At 55.6% G+C, this 21,198-nt stretch overlaps 1 protein-coding gene across 1 annotated transcript; it reads right to left on the bottom strand.

The window, feature by feature from the left end:
• Positions 1-559: 559 nt before the first annotated feature.
• On the bottom strand, positions 560-20,958 carry UBAC1 (UBA domain containing 1). The gene is made up of 11 exons (XM_079706194.1): positions 20,582-20,958; positions 16,373-16,493; positions 15,461-15,534; positions 11,512-11,619; positions 10,438-10,540; positions 10,053-10,161; positions 9,150-9,378; positions 5,887-5,973; positions 5,001-5,139; positions 1,020-1,131; positions 560-835 (listed from the first exon to the last, which is right to left on the bottom strand). Exons 1-11 carry the CDS (start codon positions 20,717-20,719, stop codon positions 718-720), a joined length of 1,338 nt encoding a protein of 445 aa, XP_079562320.1. The 5' UTR covers positions 20,720-20,958; the 3' UTR covers positions 560-717.
• Positions 20,959-21,198: the final 240 nt, after the last annotated feature.

The following is a 21,198-nucleotide window of genomic DNA, read 5'->3' as shown; positions in this document are numbered from 1 at the left end:
AAGAAGCAACGTGGAATTGTGTCTGCAGGACGCTGGCCGTCCAGGGGAGTCAGAGGGACAGGATTTCTTTGACCAAAATGAGTGGCTAGTGCACGGGTGTCTGAGAAGGGGGATCTGACCTGCGCACTGATCTTTTCTAACCAATGGACCCCCTTAAACATCTGCCAGGAAAGAAGGTGCCCTAGGTGAGTCTGAGGCCCATCCGCACCCACCCGTGTCCGCACTGGCGCGCACCAGGCCAGCCCCCGGATGGTGCGGCTGGTCAGTTCTCATTTAAAAACACAGATAATGTTTTAAAAAAACGGCGGCCAGAGACAGGCAGGGCAAGTCCCTGTGGCGCTCAGCTTCCACCGTCGGAGACTCGGGAACGCAGGCCGGCTAGGTGACGGCACGGTCCCTCGACTCCAAGGAAGACATGCGCGTCCGCCAAGAAAGCGTCAGCGGGGCGGCAGCAAGCGTCCCGGGTGAGGAGGTGCGCATGCTCTGTGTCGAGAGTGCGAACGTCACCAGGACGCACGCAGCTTCCTCTCTGGCACTGAAATAAGATTGAGACAGAAAATTGGAAAAGGGGTATTTATTTATTAAAGAAAAGTCGTCTGCGAGTTTTTGTACTTAAGTTAGTACCCTTGACGTTAACACTTTGGATTGAAACATGCCATCTTTCAAATAACAAGTGGACTCTACGAGCAGCGCCTACAGGTCAATTCAAGTAGCGTTTCAAGGGCCCAGATGGACACTGGAGGGAGGTGACCCCTTCCCGGGGTGACGACGTTGTCTGTAAACACTGTCAGAGGCTAGAGGCACGGCCGAGCGCGCTGCCGCCACAGAGGTTTTTCTGCAGGAAGATCCAAGCACGAGTGTGGCCCGGGCGCCCAACACCTGGGGTGGGGCCCCCTCTGGCCCGCCCTTCTCCCCTCCCCAGCCCAGGGGCACCCCGGGGTCTGCCAACTCTTCCCAGCCCTTGGCTGGGAAGGAAGAGGCCGCCCTCCTGGGCCCGGCGGCTGGAGCGCGCGGCCTACGTGCGGTTCAGGGTCTGGAAGATGCGGGAGATCTGCAGCATGACTGGGCCCGTCTCAGGGTCGTTCATCCACTGGGTGCTGCTCAGCGGGCTCTCGAGCATGTCTTCGAATGCTGCGGGGACACGACGGGGCTGCCTGAGGGCCCACACCCCGCAGACCCGGACATGCGGCTGCAGGGACTAAAGGGCACGTCCTCTGTGGCCAGGGCCCAGAAACCTCTGCTAGCCACCACCCGACAGTGTCTAGGGAGCTGACACAGGGCACTGCTGCTGGCAGGGTGGGGCGGCGTGCCCGCGCGCTCACAGGCACAGCGATTCTGGAAAGCAGTCTGGCACCAGCTACCGGGAATCTTAAAAGAGTGACAGGGCCTCCCTGGTGGCGCAGTGGTTGAGAGTCCGCCTGCCGATGCAGGGGATACGGGTTCGTGCCCCGGTCTGGGAGGATCCCATATGCCGCGGAGCGGCTGGGCCCGTGGGCCATGGCTGCTGGGCCTGCGCGTCCGGAGCCTGTGCTCCGCGGCGGGAGAGGCCACAGCAGTGAGAGGCCCGCGTACCACAAAAAAAAAAAAAAAAAAAAAAAAAGAGTGACAGCCTGTGACTCAGTAACTCCACTTCCAGCCCTACCCTGACAAAACAGTCAGATGCAGAAAAGACTTACATAAGGATACTGTTGCCAATTTAATAATACCTAATTGGAAAAATCAGAATGTTCAATGTTAAGGAGTGACTTAAAAATAAAAACGAGCAGCTCTTTGTAATGAAAACTTTGCATTTCTAAACACTTCCATAAAATGTCCGACCACAAACAGAGGTGCCCCCAGCAAACAGCTCTACAGCCCAGACACACGCCGGCCGACTTGGTGAGACACACCAGAGACCGCAGGGCGGACAGTCGCCCTCACGTCTGGGAAGCATGGCTCTATGCCAGACCTTGTCACGTCTGCCAACGTCGAATCATGTCACTGAAAGTGGTCCCAAGTTTACGGGCTTCATGGGAAGCATTTATTCAAGGTGCTCACAGCTGCTCAGGGCCACAGGGCCTCACCGCAGGGCTCAGCATGAAAGTCTGATTTCATTATGTTTACGACCTGACGCCCTCACCCCCCCGCAACCAAGCCCTCCTGATTAAAATCCTCTGCAAACCAGTTAAAAATATCAGAAAGAGAATCCAGAAAGATGACGTGACATCTGAGAGAACGAAATATACAGTGGGTTTAGCAAAAGTAATTCCAGAACGAGGAGAGAGCTGCACAAAACGATGAAAAACGCATTAAATATGAAAAACCAGAGATGAAGATGTATCTGAGGAAGGTCTTTCTTCTGCACGTCTCGTGCATTAAAAATGAAAAGTGCGGCACGCGACCAAGGATGCTCCTAATGTATAAAGAGCCGTTAACAAAGCTCTAAGATCAACAAGGCAGCTGAAACACGACGGGTGGACGGTGCAGAGGGGACAAGTGAAAGAACACCAACGGCCGGAAGACAAGTGCTCAAAGGAACAGACGGAGCCTCTGGGTCCCTGTGTGAGGAGTGGGGGTGAGGGCGGGCATCTCAGCCGGACAGAGGCCCCGTCAGCTGTCAAGGCGTCACCAAGAGCTTAAACATCTGTATTCTTCGACCGGGTCATCTGACTTAGAGCTGCCTGTCCTTAGGGAACGGGAGCTGCACCCGAAGAGGAGGTGGAGTAGGTTCAAAAGCAACAAAATGAAAAACAATCTAAATGACCAGAAACAGGGGAACGGTATTTGTTAAATAACGTGACAGATCTATAGAATGAAACACCTGTACCACTAAAATCTCATTTTTAAAAGAGTAAAAAATGCACCAAGAGAAAAGGCATCAAATGGGATGAGAAAATAAGCACGATAAAGTTGCCCTGCAGTGTGGCTGCATCTGTTCCAGACCCCGCAGGACCACCAGGAGGAACCCACCGATGAGGGACGGGTGACTGCTACTTCTTCACGCTTTTCTGTGCTTTCCAAACGTTCTAGAATGACTACTTTACTTCATCTAAAGAGACAAAGGTCATTAAAAATCCCACCGGAAATGTCTTGAGAGAAGCGTGTAGCTGCAGGGGTGCCCACAGGCCGGTGACCTCACAGGCAGGTCATTCTCTCCAGGCGGGGACTTGGCGACTGCAGGAGGCCTGGGACCTGGGGCCTGAGGGGGCAGGACCCTGGGCCAGTGTGTGTCCTGTCCAGGTCACCGACTCAGAGCCTGCAGACTGGGTGGCACTCACTCCCGTGTGGTTTGTTTTAGAAATGGGAGAAACACTCAATTTAGCAGATGCAAAACCACACGGTAATCTCGATAGATAGGGAAAAAGCATCCAGTAAAACTGACCACCTATCCATGATGAAGGACGCTTCGCGTCCAAACGGGAGGGAAAGGGGAACGTCCTTCATCTGACCAATCACAGCGTCAGAAATTAAAAAAAAACCTACAGCAAGTCACACACTCAGTGGTCAGGTACTAAAGGAATCGCTTTAGAAAAGGCTCTGGACAGACCCCAGGCAGCATGTGAATCTCCTGAGGCGGCCGAGGAGCCGGAGGGCGGGAAGATGCTCTCGGTGTGGAAGGGGCTGCTGAGCGCCTGGTACAAAGAGCGAAATAAACTCACGATAGGACACGTCGCTGACGTACAGAGTTTGGGCACAAAGAGAAAAAATCCCTTACTTCATGCCACACACACCTCCAGGGAGACCACAGACTTCAATAAGAAACTTTAAAACTACTAGAAGAAGATAAAGGTGAAGGTCTTCCTGACCTTGGGATCAGAGGGCTTTCTTTAAAGATTGACATCATCAATGAAACCCACACATTCAGCTGCATTAAAATACAGGACATCTGTTCATCAAAGTGATAAATAAAGAAGCCAGAAACCAACGAATGATCTTTGAGATCTAAACGTCTGTTAAAGGATCAGCGCGTGGCAGGCAGGAAGAAGTTTCCGAGTGATAAGAAGACGATCCAACAGGGAAAGCAGCCACAAGTCAGGCAGAAGGCCTTTCCCAGCGGAGGTCCTAGAAGAGGCTGAAACTTCTGGAAGGGGCTGGGCCTTAGAGATCAGGGAAATAGCCACGCACGCAGAAGCACCTGTGCCTGCCTGGGCGGCTGCTCTGGGAGGGCCAGTGGCAGGGGCTATGAGCTGCTGTGGACGGGGGGTGCCCTTTCTGGAAAGCAGGCTCAACACACACACACGCCTGGGCCCCACCAGCCCGGCCCAGGGCACAAGGCCTGGGGAAACCGTCCTGCAACAGGAGCGGCCACGGGAGCGTGCAGAGCAGCCCGCAGGCCAGGAAGCCACGCAGGCACTGTCGGGCAGCAGCGCAGCGCAGTCGGCCACGGTACTGACTTCATCCACACAATGAAGTACTTTACGGCCCTTCAGAAAGTCGGTCCCAGCAGCTGGCCCAGAACACAAGAGGCGGCAACTGAATGGTTTAAGCACACAGACACCCGCGGCAACACGGCTGAGGAAGCAAAGGAGTGGCAAACGCTGGCGTGGTCACCGCAGCAGGGGGCGGGGGGCGCCCCAGGGACTCTAGGCTAAAGCTGAGTGGCAGGAACACGGTTATTAGTTTTATTATTACTCTTCAAAGTTACAAAAATTATGTACGCTTTTGTATGTGTATTATATCTCACAGTCAAAACAAATGCCAAAGAAACCCTTTCAAAGAGTGAGAGCTACAATCAACCAACAGCCCCTCACACACGGTCCTAACCTGTTGGGTGCTGGCTACACTCTCCCAGACTAGATAATCCACTTTAACTGGTTTTTCACACCTTGAATGGAGTCACCGAACAAGAGGCTGTCACACCACGAGCACGACCTGATTTCCGGGCCCTACAGTGACTCAGGCTGCAGCCACCTGGGACCCTGCAGGGGCAGCTGCTGGGGCGTGGCGGCTGTGGTATCGGCCAGTGCCATCTGTGTGGCAGGCAGGTCCCGCCCCTGCACAAGCAGAAAGAAGGCACACACCTAGTAAGATTTTAGGGTTGGTCAGGCCCAGCTGCACCACGGGGTTATCCAGGATGGCCTGAAACAGAGGGCTGTCGGGGTCGATGCCCTTGTCCAGCTCCTCAGGAGAGGGCCTGCGGTCTCCCAGCAGCCACTCGCACTGCGAACACAAGAGCAACAGCTGTTAGTGCCCTCCGGACCCCATCAACCCAAACACTGCAGCCAGGGCTCCTGGTCAGCTCCCAGGGCTGCCCTGACCGGCAGGGGCCTTGACAGAAAAGCAAGCCCAGCCCGGACTCAGGTGCTACACACGTCAGGACGGGCCACAGAGAGGAAGCACCAGCCTGGCTTTCCTGGCAGATCCTGGCACCGCAGCTCAATGTAACGGCTGCAGCTTTTCCAGGACCTGACCGGGCGCCAGCTTCACCCGCCCGAGCGCTGGGAGAAGAAGGTAAGACACGCACAGCACACCTGGGCTCTGTCGCGGGAAGCGGCCCTGGGCTTGAGCGAGCACCTCTTGGCGCATCAGTGAGTCAGGAACGGCTAAAGCACAGGCCCACCTCGCCTCCCTGGTTCCTGTGGGCCAGACTAGCTCTATTCCCCCAAGTGGACCAAGCTGTCGCCCCCAGCCCCTCCCCAGGCAGCTCTCCATCGGCCGTGGGCGTGTGTGCACAGGATGGGAACCATCTTAGCGTTGGTGTAACACAGTCACCCACAGAACATGTACGTTTTTCTGAAAGGCAAAAGCCCAGAATTTTCTCAGTATTTAAAAAATTGTATACTGTTTGAACCATCTACCCCATTGTTTCACTTCAAAACCAAAGTAACTGACTGCACGGGAAGGTGACCAAACACACAGAGTGTTCAGGACACACGGGGCGTCACCGAGGCACGGCCTGGTACTCACGGCGGCGTTCTGCTGGTTGTTGTTCACTCTGAGGGCGTCTATCACTTCCTTCTCATCGAACCCCATCTCCATCAGGGCAATGACGGCCTAGAGGAGAAGCCGGGCCTCAGTGCCGTGCTCACGGGGGCCCCGGCAGCAAGGCTGTGGGGCTGAGCCACGTCTCACGAGCAGCACCTTGGCAGGGGGTGTTTTAAAGCAGCACCACGGGGTTTCCTCTCTCAAGACTCTGTTTCCCTACAGCTTTACTGAAACACTTCTTGGTTTTCTGAACGACAGAGGGACGGAGCCGGGAGGTGGAGGGCGTGCCTGCTCTCGGCCAGAGGCTCGCCTTCCCACCCCAGGTTCTTCTAGGTGTGTCCCCGTGACTGTCTGGGTAGACCTGTCTTCACAACCTCACGCAGCCTATTCCAGAGGGCTCATCATCCAGGACGAGCGTGTCAGAGAAAGGTCACATCAGCAATTCCCATTTGAGCGGAGACAAAAATGTCAGTGATTTTTGACACACTTTATCTTAAAAAAAAAATGAAACTAGGGCTTCTCTGGTGGTACAGTGGTTGAGAGTCCGCCTGCTGATCCAGGGGACACGGGTTCGTGCCCCGGTCTGGGAGGATCCCACATGCCGCAGAGCAGCTGGGCCCATGAGCCATGGCCGCTGAGCCTGCGCGTCCGGAGCCTGTGCTCCGCAATGGGAGAGGCCACAAGAGTGAGAGGCCCACGTACCGCAAAAAAAAAGAAAAAAAAAAAAAAGAAAAAAAAGAAACTAAAATTAATTCTGAACGTATTTAACAAAATTTAAGCTGCACGTTAAACACATGCTGGTTTTTGGAGGGAACAATGACCCAAGCGCTCCACGTTTGGGGGGTACACTTTTCGGACAAAAGTCACATGACGACACATTCCTTCACTTTATCCTTGACTTTTATTCTACAACCTTTGAAAGGCTCAACTCTGCACAAAAAGGTAAAGGCTTCATCAAAGTTTCAAAGGATTCTCTTAATTCCCTGAAGGTCGGACCGTGCCCTTTAAGGTCCTGACGTCATCTTCCCCCAGCTTTCGCACGGATGTCGGCTGGCCTCACGCCACCGGCCCCTCGGGTCAGCATGTGGGCGCTCGCGTGGCCCCGGCACTCTCTGGCCTCGTGGACAGCACCCCTTCCACTGTGCAGTCAGTCTGGACTGTTTCAAAGAGAACCCAACAGAAGCAGCAGCAGCTGCGGGCAGATCAGGAAAGGCGTTCAGCTGGAGCAAACGGCGTGCAGTGAGCTCACAAGTCAGCACTTTCTGCTTAGGATCCACTTCCTCTGCCTTCCGGGGCCACTTCCTATCTCCAGGGCCCTGTGAGTGATCGCTGGGCGCAGAGCCCACCAGGCGGTAGTATTTTGATATCAAGGTCACATAAAATCGCCCGGAATCTACTCTGAAACCCAAGGATAGGATGGCCTTTGCCACTGGTTTCAATAAAAACCATCCTCTCTCCAGACTCCTGTCTCAGCCCAGGAAATGATGCCCCAGGACATCTGGGGATGATTCCAGATGCTCCGCCCGCCTGTCTTCCCAGCACTGGGAGAGGGGCCCTGCGCCCACAGGCCCTGCACGGTCACTGTCCTGCCTGCAGCTGGGGGGGTGCTGGGGGGGTGTTAGGAGCAGGGGGTGCAAGGCAGCAAAACGTCTGTTTGGGTCTCAAGTCCAAGCCCTGCTGTCCAGTCCAGTCTCCCCAGATCTAAACTAACGTCTTGACCCTTATCGGACCGTCCCCCTGACGGGTACAGGATCAAAGGCCCTGGCCCCTCAAGCCTCGACACCCTTTTGGGAAAATGAGCATGTTAAGATGGTCAAGAACGACACCCCGAGGAGGAAAGGCCTTTAAGTCGGTGACCAAGACCGTGAACTACCCGGCAGCGGCCCTGACGAGGCCCACGCAGGACCTCCACAGGAGAACGCGTGGAGCCCGACAGCACGAGGACCCACGGAGAGGCTGCCCTTCCCGAACAGGGGCCCAAGTGCCAGACCTGGGCTGGGTTTTCCCCAAAAGACTAAGCCAACGAGATACACGTCCTTCAGGACCGGGAAACTCGGGACTAAAGTAACCAGGTACTTCTGAACATGTAGCAGAACTCAAAAAGGGAAAACCCCGAAGAAACAGAAACAAAGGAACAACAAACTAGCCTCCCAGAGGGTGTGCCTTGGGGGGATGGCGGGCACAGGCCTCATCAGGGCGGGGCTGGGGCCTAACATCACACACAGGACACCGACCTTGGGTCCATGCAAGGCAGGGGGCTGGAGCTTCAAACCAGGACCCTGCGCAGGGTCTGCATCCCCAGAGAGAGGGGCAGGGGAAGACCCACACCCCAGCGCCGTGGGTCACACTCTGCATGGCCCAGGAGCCCTGCCGGATGGTTAGCATGAAAGCTGGCCCCTGGCTCGGGGTCCCGCTCAACCCCACAGAAGCAAACTCTGAATCAACCACAGAGGGCGCCCCACGGGCCGGCCAATGGGGAGTCCCACAGAAACACAAGCCCACAGGTGAGCCCACGATGAGGCATCGCACCCTGAGAAAACCAGGCCACGAGCAGAATCGGGAGGACATGAAGAATCGGAGCCCTAACGCCAGAGCAGACAGAGCTATGATCTGAAAAATAACCAGAACATCCTCAAAATATGAAAAACAGCCAAGAAGGTTAAATTAAAATTAAACCCTAATGAAAGAAGAGAACAGTGAAAAAGAACAGGGAGACGCAAAAGTATCAAATATGAGGTGACAGTGAAGAGGTGGCCGTAAAGACACACACTAAGGTCAGCTGGCCAAGTACAGCCAGAGGCACCGGGACCCCGGGCCCTTGAATCCCACAGACGCCGGGTTACCTGGTGGACGGCAGCCTGAGCAGCCTCCCCGCTCACAAGACGGTCCCACGAGGTGGGCGGGTGGCCCTCCAGTCTCTGGGCAGCACCCCCGACCAAACCCTCGGATCGAGGACACTTATGATACGGACAGGACCCGACCGCGAGTTTTTCAGATGACAGGCGTGTGGACTAACCGTTCGGAGGAAAACACAGCCACCTGGACGCCAGCGAGGAAAACTTCACGCTAAACCCGGGGACTCAAGGGGCCCCAGGTCTGTGTGCAGACTCCTCCCCCGGCCTCGCTTTCTACAGGGCCGGCGGCTCAGCCTGCGGTCGCCAACGTGGCTGCAGCTTCCTCTGCACGATGCAGCCTCGGGAGAACCAGCACCTCTATCTGCCCGACCCAGGCCCGTCAACACGTACCCGGCCGTCTGCGCGGAACTCCCTTTTCCTCCGGATCTTCTTGAAGACCTCCGTCAGCTCGTCTCTGGCCTCCTCATCCTCCGCGCTGGTCGCGGCGGCAGCGGCCCCCCCGGTGGGGGCGGCCTCGGCTCCCGCCTCTCCCTGCGAGGCCGGGCCTGGAAGCGGCGTGTCTATGGTGGGGTCTTCTGCATGCTCGATTAGCCACTCCATGGCCTGGGGCACCGACATGCTGCAAGGTAAGATGGGCTCTGTGCAGCAGCCCCAGGCCAGGGAGCCAGGGCCTTTGTTTCCCCCAAGAAAAGCCTCTCCGACTTCATGGCTTCCCTACCACGAGCTGCCGGTCCCTGTAATGAGAATCTGGCATGTCTGGAGCTCTGGCCCTGCCCCAAACTGCCCTGAGGCCCCAGCCAGAACACGGAAACCCACAGGCAAAGTAAAGGAAACCAAACCCGGGCGGTACACACCAGAGTCTGGGTCCAAAGCAAAAAAGAACACAGCCCACTGACCATCTGTCAGTTACAGATGATTTATTTCAGATCTGAACATAAACGAAGGGCAAGTAACTAGAAACAAGAAACTACAGGAGACTATTGAGGACACCATCACGTACACTTCTGGAGTTGACCACAGCCCTACTGTGAACAAGCTTCGATTTGAGTTCCCATAAAACACAGCCCAGTGAAATGCACAGAACCATCATCATACGTCACGTTCCCAATACGTGAGTCGATTTCCAACTGCCCTGAAACACCTGGAGACGCCCAGTCACGTTACTCCCGGGACATGCATTTCAGGTCCTCTTTAAACACTCACACGTATTGGAAACAATTCAGTCAAAGGGTTTGGGCCCCACGGGGGACCCCACAAGACCAAGCCTGCCGCGTCTGGCGAGGGAGCACGTACTGGTTCAGCCGCAGGGCCTTCACGGCTCTGTTCTCGGGAAAGCCCATCTCTGTGAGCTGCCGCAGGGCCGCCTCGTCCACACGGTCATCCTCGTCCTCGTCCAGCATGGCTGCGGGCAAGACACGGCACTGTGAGGGCCTCAGGCAGCGCCCGGCCGCGCGAGGGGTGCTCGCCCGAGCCCCTTGGAGGGCCGCTGCAGTGTCTGAGGACCAGGCGTTTGTGGCAAATCTCTCACAGCTCAGAAAACCCGAGAGAGGACCATCAGCTGTCGCCTGCGTAAACACGGGACGGCGGTGAGAGAGGTTCACCAAGCCTCCACCTACTGGCCCTTTCCAGGTACAAGGAACGGCCGAGGGTAAGCGTCCACCCTGGGGCGTGCTCCTACCGTTTGCCTTCTTAAATAATTCCACCGCGTCCGGGTTCAGCGCCAGCAACTTCTGTGCCACCTCGATGAGAGACACCAAGATTTTCCGGAGCTCCGTCTGGAACTGCAGAGAGAGGAAAAGATGCCCAACAAAGCTACCTGGATCTGAGGTGACGTGCCCTGTCCTAAAATTCCAGATCTGTGAGTCACACGATGTCCAGATAACTGAGGAGAACAGGAACGAGGTGTCTCAGGAGGGCGGGCAGGAGAGGCTCTGGCTGGCACGGACGGGGGGCTGTGACACGGCATCCCGCAGGTGACACAGACACACAAACACCTGGTGATGTCACTCAGCCATCCAGCCCACGAGGAAGGTGTCTGGCCCACTGGTCACTAAGTGAGCTGAGAGCCCTCCTTTGGCTTCACTGAAGAAAAGTGACTGATTCCACGGGCTCCACAGACGCAGGTCTCTAATTTTCACCTGCAGCCGATTCATCTTCTCAAAGAGGGGCTGCTGGGAATGTCATTAGAACCCCCCACCGCCAGCTCCCTCCCCTAACCCCCATAAGTCTCGGCCATCATGAGACACACACACACACAGGCTAGGAAGAGACAGGTGTGCCCGGGTTCCAATGCCCTGATCAACAAGGAACTCTCTGGAAGAGACCCCGGAGAGGCGTGTTCCTGAACCGCACCAGCTTGAGGCAGAGACGCTCGACTGGCCCTCAGTCCCGGGGGCGGCCGTCCCCTACTCCTGCCCAGCCCTCCCTCGGGAGCACTGGAAACACTCAGCTTTGTTAACTTAGAACTTTCCAATCCAAGATAAACAAGAGTCAGATTTCTTTCTGAAAGCTTTTTACCAAACTTAGGACAAAACTAACATTTTTCCCATAGTATCTATCCTTTCAGTCCTGCCTTTCAACGTCTTTTCAAACTTTTTATTTTGAATTAATTTGTTTACAAGCGGCTCCAAAACAGGGCACAGAGTTCCTGTGTCCCCTTCGCCCAGCTCCCCAAGGGCTTCCAGGAACACCCGCAGCCCCACGCGGTGGCAAAGGCTCCCAGGCGGTGGCCGCGGGCCCTGCGGGCACTCACGTCTCTCATGTTGGTCTGCACCACGGCCCGGTCCATGTCGTAGGAGGGCAGGTCAGCGGTGGCTCGGAAGATGGCGTCTCGATCCGGGGCTTTCTGTTCTTGTTTTTTCTAACAGAAAAGTAATTGGAAAGTCGGCAGTGAGTGAAGAGCAACAAGAGGCAAGGTTACGTTTGCTGAATAAACAGCTGTAACCAGGGAAAGAACGAGTGTCCTTGGGAGCTGGAGCCATATACGCCTTGATGAGCAGGGAGGCTTCTGGAGATTTCTGTGCGTGGCCTCAGGGACGGGACAGGGGACACGATCGCGGCCTGCTGGCGCTGGAGCGTGGCCATGCGGGACACAGGGAAGACAGACACTGTCTCCTGTGGCCACAGAATGACCATCACATGGGGTGACGGCCGGGCGGGTGACTGCAGAGGACCACGCAGACTGGCCGAAAACACGCACTCACCTTTGCTCCTTCTGGAACCCCCGCATGCGACGGCGAAGGAACAGAGATGGCAGACACAAAAAGAATAAAGAAAATACAACTGAGAGAGACAGCACCGAATTCTCAGAGGACGGCAAACAGCTGGAAGGACGAGGAGAGCTCCATGGAGACCGAGCGCATAGAGGACGGCCCGGCCGAGCCCAGGGCCGAGGGCCACGCCGGAGGGGGCGGGGCAGGGAGGGGAGCAAGCTGCAGGAGCCCAAGCCAGGGAGCCCAGGGAGCCCAGGGAGCAGAGGCGCGGTCCTAGCCCCGGACGGCAGGCCCAGCCCCGTGCCACTTGGCTCCCGGGATGCTGGGCAGGAGGGGCGGCCGCGACCCGCCAGGCACAGAGCAGCCAGTGGGCTCCCAGGGCCTCTGACGGGGACGTGAGGAAAGCCTGCGACGTGGACGACAGAGACCAAAACAGAAGCAGAAAAAGTGAAGGAGGGTGAAGGAAAGAGAGAAGCTTGAAAGGAGAGAGCACTGGACACGGCGCTCAGAGGGCCAGGAGCACAGCAGGACGCTGCGAAAGGTCATCTGAGAACAAGCATCTAATTGGAAAATTTAAACATCGCTTAGAAAGCAGGTCCAACATCCAACAGGAGGTCCAGAAAGAGAAAAGACAAAACGAGGGGAGGAAATCAACCAAAACAATCCAGAAAACTTCCAGAAACTCCAGCTTCAACGTGCCAGGCACGGTGAATGGGGAAAGACGTGCATCAAAGCGAACCATGAAATTTCAGACCTCTGAAGAGTTATCAGGAGATCCTAAAAATTCCAGGTGGAATCAGGGAGGAGGAAACAGACCACGCACAGAGGAAGGAAAAGTAGACCTGACCGGCTCCCACCCGCCACACAGACACCTTGGCGACAGGGCCAAGACCGCCATCACGCACACGGCTGGCGCTCGCTCAGCAGCCACCGCATGCTGGACACAGGGCCTCCAGACCTCCTCCTCTTCCTCGATGCTGGAGGGGGTCTGGTCCCACCAAACCAAGAACAAGTCAAGAGCAAGACACTCAACCCCACGGCAGGCACAAGGCGGGGACGGCTCCAAGACACCCCACGGCCCTGCCCCTGGCAATCACGGCTGCACGACCCTGGGCCTGTGGCAGGTGGACTTCACTCTGGGGTTAGGTCACATCACACGGCACAGCGACCTGAAGGACGTGACCCTCGGTGGGCCTCACCTAATCAGGCGAGCCCTGAATCAGGACGGGGCTAACTCTGGCCATCGAGATTCAAAGCAAGAGGGATCCAACGCGTGAGACCTCCCGCGGGTGGCTCTGAAGACGCCCTCCAGGAGCCGAGGGTGGCGGCAGCTCGCAGCCAGCAGGAAAACAGGACCCCAGCCCTCCAAACCGCGGGAACTGGATTCCACCAAACCCCTGAAAGAGCTGGAAGCAGAGCCTCCCCAGAGCCTCCAGAGAGGGAGGCAGACCTGACAGCCACTCCCGAGCTCAGGGCCCAGTTGAGCCCACCCGCCGTGGACCCAGTGAGCAGTGCAGCACCTGGGGCTGCTCCGAGCTGGCAGGCCTGTGGTCAGGGAACAGGCAGACACAGGGGGACGCAGGAGGACCAGCACAGAGGGAGGCGGGCCAGCCCGGGCTGAACAACTGATGTGGGCGGACGGACGGAAGGATCTGAGGGGCATCTCCCAGGAAGTGGGAGCGGCAGATGGTCGCACACCTGTGACCCTGTTTTCAGAGGGGTTTATCAATTTTGGTGCAGAATCTGAAATATCAGTGATAAGCCTATAGAGAACAAACAAAACAAGGTATCAATTACTGACTCCAGGAAAAACAAAATCCTACGTAAAAAAAGGACAGCTAACCTTAGCAGACTGCTCACTGCAGAAAGCAATGCTTACATAACAGTAACAACAACGGGGACTCTGAATCTTTGACCCATGTTATGATCTGACACTCATGGCAAGAGCTACGGGGGAGGCTGGGGGAGGGGCTGCCCCGACCACCAAGAAGCAGCCAACAGCGTCTAAAGTTGAGATTCCAAGAAATAACAGTAAGACGTGTTGTTTAGAAATCAGAAAGAGAATCACAGTCGAAAGAATTACAAGTGGTTGCCTTTCGAGTGTGTGACTCAGGACGGATAGGAGGTTACTGACTTTTATTAGAGTATCTGTAGTATTATTTGACGTTCTAAATACACGTGCTACTTTGACTTTAAAAATTAATAATAGGGCTTCCCTGGTGGCACAGTGGTTGAGAGTCCGCCTGCCGATGCAGGGGACACGGGTTCGTGCCCTGGTCCGGGAGGATCCCACATGCCGCGGAGCGGCTGGGCCCGTGAGCCATGGCCGCTGAGCCTGTGCGTCTGGAGCCTGTGCTCCGCAACGGGAGAGGCCACAACAGCGAGAGGCCCATGTACAGCAAAAAATAATAATAAAAAAAATAAATAATAAAAATTAATAATAATTCACAAAAACGGACATTAACATTTTACAAGTACGCACAGAAAAAAAGGTGAGGGCCACAGCTCTGCAAGTTACCCAGACCGTGGGGGTGATGGGAACCCGCTGTTCACACAGTCACCAAGGTTCACGTAGTTGCCAACGACCAAAATGGTAACCCGAGAACTGGATCCACCCAGCAGTTCTGGGAAACAGGGCTGACTCAGGGCAGGCCCCTGCCACGCCAAGGCAGGTGTGGCTGCAGATAAGAAGGGCCTCCTCCCGGCCGCCTGTCCCACAGGAGACCCAAAATAGCTCATTCCGCCACCAGGCCCGGGGCCTGGCCCAGAGACTGGCCTGCCTTCTCTGGGGTGAATGCTCCCGAGCGTTTTGAAGCGTAAGTAAGAAACTCTACCCCTGGAGCCAAGGAAAGACGGGCGTTAACGCGGCTGCCCCCCAGCACGGCACTGCTCTGTCCCGGGCATCTGGCCTCAGAGCAGAAAAAGGCCTGTTGACAGAGTAAATCTTCCACGTACAGATGAGCCTCCTAAACCAGGCTTTCTGAGGAGCGAGCTTCCAGGGCGGCCACTACGCAGGTAACGACCGGCACGGTCTCCCCAGGGCGCCTGCATCAGAGGGAAGACTCAGCCAAGTGGCAACTCCAAGGACTGACTCCGCGAAGGCCGGTGCTCCCGGGAGCCTTCACTGCTGCCCCTGCACCTGTATTCCTTGTTTGGTGGGTGGTCTTTAGCGACTTCCTAACTTTCTTCTGTCAGGACTTGCTTGAGGAGAGGAGGGACGGGAGCTCAAGATTAAACCCGGCCCTGAGAACGTGCCGCAATCTCCTCTCTGCAGCCCCCAAAGCAGAGGCGGTCATCAGACCAGCCACCCGGAAAGGCATCAGTCAACTGGCCAACCGGCCACAACAGAAAATCCCCATGACCATACCTCCTGTGACCACGGGACCCGCAGGGTCCACAGACAACCAGTGTACAGATGTTTCTTTTCAAGTCTTCAATGTGGGAGACCTCCCCTCACAGAGATATCCACTTCCAAACTCTGAAACATACCTTTTCTTCCGCTGAGACCTCAGCCATCTTGGGGAGCGGGTCCGGAGCCCGCTTTTGGATCAGCAACAAGACATCTAGGAAAAAAAGTGCACCGCACTGGTTATTATCTCACATCCACAAAGTGGCACAAAGGGTGCCAGGTGACCCAAGGACCGAAAGGCAGGGGTCCCCTCTGGGCTCCTCTTCCACGGAGCGTCCACACAAGCCCCAGCCTTCCTTTGGCTCCCATGTCCGCCGCCCCTGCTCACCTACAGGCTCAGGCCTGGCAGGAACCTGGCTGAGGGTCACCAGAGGGGACCGGCATTCTCGTTTTAAGGGCTTTTTTGTTTTGAACGTCTGTGAGGTCGCAGCATCTGATCTTACCCTCAGAGCTAAGCACCTGGGCTGTGGTGAGGCCACAGCTGGTCAGCACCCAGCTGGCTCTGGGCTTGCCAGCCAGACGCTATGGAGGTCTGCAAACGATATTCCAGTATTTCCAAAACAGATTACTTGAGGGAATCCCACAATTAAAATTGTGCTTTGAAAGACAAGAAAACCAAAGTTTTCTCCCCAGGCGCCTCCACACACAAGCCTCTGAGTGAATAAATGGATGTGTGTACGTTAAGAGCGTCTTCCTAGACGCCTGAAACAACGGCCACGGCTGTACTTTCCAGCCCCCAAAATAAAGCCTGCAGCAGCTCTGGGGACCTTGGTTTTGCTTGGAAACAGAATTAATAACAAAATTCAATTTGGTTTCTCAGACGCGCGCTGCTGGTTCAGCCTCAGTATCTGTTTTCTTCCAGGGCGCACACTGTCTCAATAAAGGAAAATGAAACCATGTCACTGACGCATCTCCCTGCTCAGCCCCACTCGGGACGTCCTTGCTGAGGGTGCTGCACCCTTGCCTAATCCCGGCCCGCGCGGCGCCCTTACCTTCGTCCTGGACGTTCTCCTCCAGGAGTGTCTTGGTGTCACTCAGCACCCTCTCCGAAGCAGCGTGTATTAATTTGTGATGGGTCACACTCTTGGGGTCTTCTAAGCTCCCATGAGCGCACTGGAGAAAAAAAACCATAGACATGGTTTCAAGACAGCAGATCAATTAATCATGATAGTAATAACACAGGACCTGACGCCCGAAGCCGCACCAAGAATTGACTGGTTTTCTGACTAGCTAAGAAATTAAAGCAGAGATGAAACCAGAGAATCCCTGGCAACGGTGGAAGCCAAAGGAAACGCCACAGCACCTGGCCCCCGAGGGCAGCACCCGGCCACCGACCCGCCAAGTGCTCCCAAACGGGCTCACGGCTATGACACTGAACGCCCTGCTGGTCATTAGTGGCTACCCGAATTGCTGCCTTAGTCTAGAAATATCTGGAGAGTGACTTACAAGTGAAAATAGCAGGGCCGTCGTCTCCCAAGAACCTAAAGATTTAAGTATGACTTGTGCACTTGTTTCCCTCCTTCCAAGGTAAACGAGAGGGAGCTGAGAGAGAGACACAGCAGAGAGAGGAGGCCGGCCCACGGGAGCAGGAAACAGGGGCCTGACCACTTAAACACCCACAAAACCCCGAGGAGACACGACTAGCCTCGGCTCATCACTCACCAAGCGACGGCCACAGAGACCCCAAAGCAAGCTACAGATGTGGCTGGCGGGGCCCCTCCTGGGAGCCCAAAGGGGGTCACCTGGCACGTGGTTGTGTCCCACTGATCAGCAGCCCACAAACCCCAGAACACACATTGCGGGGGTGATGCTGAAGTCCATGCTGGAGGGAGGCTGCTATGACGCTGGGGACATGCCCACCCCAGGGTCCCGGTGCCAGGGTCCTCACAGCCTTCCTCGGTTAAGCGGGGCCGCCTTACCACCGCCCTCTGCCACCAAAGGTACCCTGCACACGTCACTGCTCCCCCAAAGAGAGAAGCTAAGCCTGTACTTCACCTCTCAATACTGGCGTTTTAAGAGCAACTGGAGTTTTCAGCAATCTAACACTGAAAACAGGAAAAACGGATCTTAAGGGCTTCAGGGCTGTCACAGATGCACACAAAACTGGGGCGGGGTGGGGGGACAAAAGTGGAATCCAGCCAACAGTAGGACACACTCTGACCATTTATGACAGAGAACGCCCCCCTCCCTGGAATCTCACAATGCCTCTGCTCCCAGAAGTACTGGGTGTGCTGCTTCTAATTCTAACATTTGCAGGCTAGCTGATTTGCCAAGTTCATAATACAGTCTATGAAACACAATTTTCCAAAATAATCCTCATGCTGGTTCCTGAAAAAAACTGTACTCTGCAGCGCGTCAACAGGCGCCAGGAACAAAACATAAGCATGAGTCACCCATACTATGCATGATTACTTCATGCTTTGTTCTCAGCAGAAGCAATGGAGCAAGCTGGGCTGTGATAGCAAAAAAGCCCAGCAGAGCCCATCGCTGGAGGGGGGAGGCTCTGACAGCCAGTGAGCCGCTTCCTCCCCAGAAGAGCGGAGACCAGTTTCTCTTACCCTTGATGTCATGTGTCATTTGAAGATACACCTTCATGTGACCTAAGAAATGTTAATAGCCATACCAGCAAGTTACGTACTGGCCATTTCATGCAGGTTTACCACACACAGAAAACACCTACCATGTCGCAGATGTAACTCTCTTAAAATCATGAACCTCCTGTCACACAAGATGGTTTACTTTGCCCCTTTCTCCAAGCTTGGGCTAGAGACCACCATGGTGGTCCCAACCTATATAATACCAAGAAGGGAAAGGCTACAATAGCAATCCATTTCTGTAAGAGTTATGATAATAAACCTTCAATAATAAAGCAGCTTTATGAATTAAAAATATATACATAATAAAAAAGTATAAAAAATAATAAAACTCCCAGGAGTACTGTGGGGGGAAGAAACCCACAGTGTCCTCTCAAGGTAGAGGGGAAAGAGGAAGGAAGGAAGAAGGAACCAGGGGAAAACCGGGAAGGAAGAAGAGAAGCGAAGCAGCGACACCATTCAGGGACTGGCTTCCAGGGTGACATTCAAGTCCACAACTTGAGAACTCTCTTTCCTAACTGACGCCTGCTGACTGGCCCACGAGGCAGCGAACGCCGCCCGCAGAATGGGATGGGCACGGAGGTGGGAGTGCTTTCTGACAGCTCGGCTCTGAGTCCCGTCATTTATGTCGGCTCTTTGGTTGTGAAACTCCCCTGCTGCTCGGGTCTCCGTACCTGGAGAGATCGCAGAGGGGATAAAATCTCAGCTCAGAGCAGGGTAATGCCAGAAAACATCCCAAACGGTACATCCCAACAGCGACGGGAATAACCAGCATCAGGAACCTAATAATTAGCATCACATGGGAACTGGCTGCCTCATGAACCCCGAGTGCTCCTGAACCCCCTCAGCAAGTGTCCGTGAATCAGAGTTCTCACTTCGCTCCCCTCCATAAAGCAACGTGAGGACAGTTACGCCAATCTTCACCATCAGTGAGTTTAACTCAGCGCCACACCAACTTACCCACTCGCTTCCCCTGGCCTGACTCAGCAGGTGACATGCCACGGCCATGCACTTCTGGATTGACAATCTATTTCCGTTTACAGGCATGCCTCGTTCTATTGTGCCTTGCTTTATTTCGCTTCACAGATACTGTGTTTTCTACAAACTAAAGGTTTGTGGCAACCTTGTGGTGAACAAGTCTATTGGTGCCATTTTTCCAACGGCATTATTTTTTAATTAAGGTATGTACGTTGCTTTTTCAGATATAATGCTATTGCACACATAATAGACTACAGTGTAAACATAACTTTTAAATGTACTGGGAAATCAAAAAATTCGTGCAGTTAGCTTTATTGTGCTAGTCGCTTTGTTGTGGTGGTCTGGAACCGAACCCGCAGTATCTCAGCAGTGTGCTGGTATTAATCCACACGTTTGTTATGGGCCCACCAAGAGTCTGGCCCTGGGTGTGTGAGTACAAATCCAGCCCTCAAGAAGTTTCCGTCCTGAGTGGGTGAGACACAGCATCTCAGGGAGGTTTTTAAAAAATGTACTGGATAAGCAAAGAGCCTGGCTCTAAGAACTTGCATGCTCATGGAGCTCCCAGCCTTGCACCTTACTGCTATCGTGGTGGTTTTCTAGGTGGTGAAATCACCTGACTGGCTCAGAAGTAAAAGAAGAAAGCAGCCAAGTGTGTGAGCCTGGATCCCCCTCCCCGCTCATGTGAGACTGAGACCGTTATTCACATCCAGCGTGTTCCAGAAGGGGACTGGCAACCAGAACGCTCCCTGGCCTGTCGTCTGACAGTTACAGGACACCTCCACAGAACCATACTCCCAAGAGGGACCCAACAGTATTTTATAGGCAGTCACTAGAACAGTAACTGTAAGTTTATTCTTGGAGACCACACTAATAGATACATCACTTATCACACGGAATGCACACTAAGAGGCTGTGGCCTCTTTGTCCTAAATTCCGACATGGAGACACTACATGGTGCAAAGGATCGAGTTTCCTTAGGCAGCCAGCTAGATAGATAGATGTCTTGGCCTGCCATACGGAGTCGAGAAGCTTACAGAGGTAAAGCCAAGAACCAGTTCCAAAAACTGGCAACCTAAGGAACTGGACAAGGAATATTTCGTGGGAACAAACTTTAGAAAGTGGCCCTCTCGGCGAGAAGCCCCTTCTCCCGGACCTACCCACGCAATCGCTGTAAAGGCCGCCGGGAAGCAGGGGCGCAGGGACGAGTCCCGCGGCCTCACTGTTTTAAGTGATTCCAGCTACGGGGCACCAGTGGCCAGGGCCAGGCCCCGGCCCCCATGCCAGCCCCGGGAAGCAGCTCCAAGCAGCCAGCTCCGCAGGTCAGGAGAAGGCACCTCTCCCGTGGGTCCCTACTTCCTCGGGCACTAATTCCCAGCTCCGGGAACCGCATCGCGGCAGCAAGCGCGGATGCTGGAAACGCTAGAGTCCTCGCTTCGGCGGCGACTTCGCCTCTCCCAGCCTGCGCTCCCGACGCGCCCCGCCGCCCGGGCTGTCGTCGGAGTTAAACCAGAGGAGAGAGGGTAAAGCGCCCTGCCTGGGACCCGGCTCGGAGGCGCGTCGAGAGGGTGTCGGGGACGGCCGGGAAAAGGGGCGGAGGGAGGGGGAGGCCTGAAGCCCGGCCGGCCTTACGTGCTTAAAGCAGCGCTCCTTGAGCTTCTCCACCGAGGTGTCCTCGGTCGCCTCCTCCAGCCACTCGGCGCCGTCGGACGCGCAGACGTGCAGCCGCAGAACCTTGCCCGCGAAGATCTTCTCCTCCTGCACGAACATCGTGCCGCCGTCGTCGCCGCCGCCGCCGGGGCCTGCGCCCGCCGCCCGGGCCCTGAAGGTCACCGGGGCGGGCCGGGGGCGGGGCCAGGCCGCCCGCGCGCTCCCTCGCTGGCCGCCGCCGCCGCCCCGCCCCGGTTCCCGTCGGCCGGCCGCCCGCCACTCGCCGCGACCCGAGCCGTCGTTGCGCCCCGCCGCTTAGCCGCCGGGGGCGCGCTGTTGCCGCCGCGCAGGAAGTGCGTCACAGGGTGCGCCCGGAGCACGCCGGGAAGTGTGGTTTTCCGGCGGCCGCCTAGTCGGCGCCGCTGCGCCGGAAGTACGTCACGGGACGCGCCCGGAGCGTGCCGAGAGGTGTAGTTCTAGGGCCGCTTCCTTCGTCCCGCACGTGCGTGCGCTTTGCGGTGCGGGCTGGCAGCCACGCGGGAGCCGGGAGCTTGAGAGTCCGTTTTGAGATGGGCTCTTAGTGTAAAATACACACCGGA

Source organism: Hyperoodon ampullatus, assembly GCF_949752795.1.
Source record: "Hyperoodon ampullatus genome assembly, chromosome: 6".
NCBI classification, from domain to species: domain Eukaryota; kingdom Metazoa; phylum Chordata; class Mammalia; order Artiodactyla; family Ziphiidae; genus Hyperoodon; species Hyperoodon ampullatus.
This window is presented reverse-complemented; position numbering and strand designations above follow the sequence as displayed.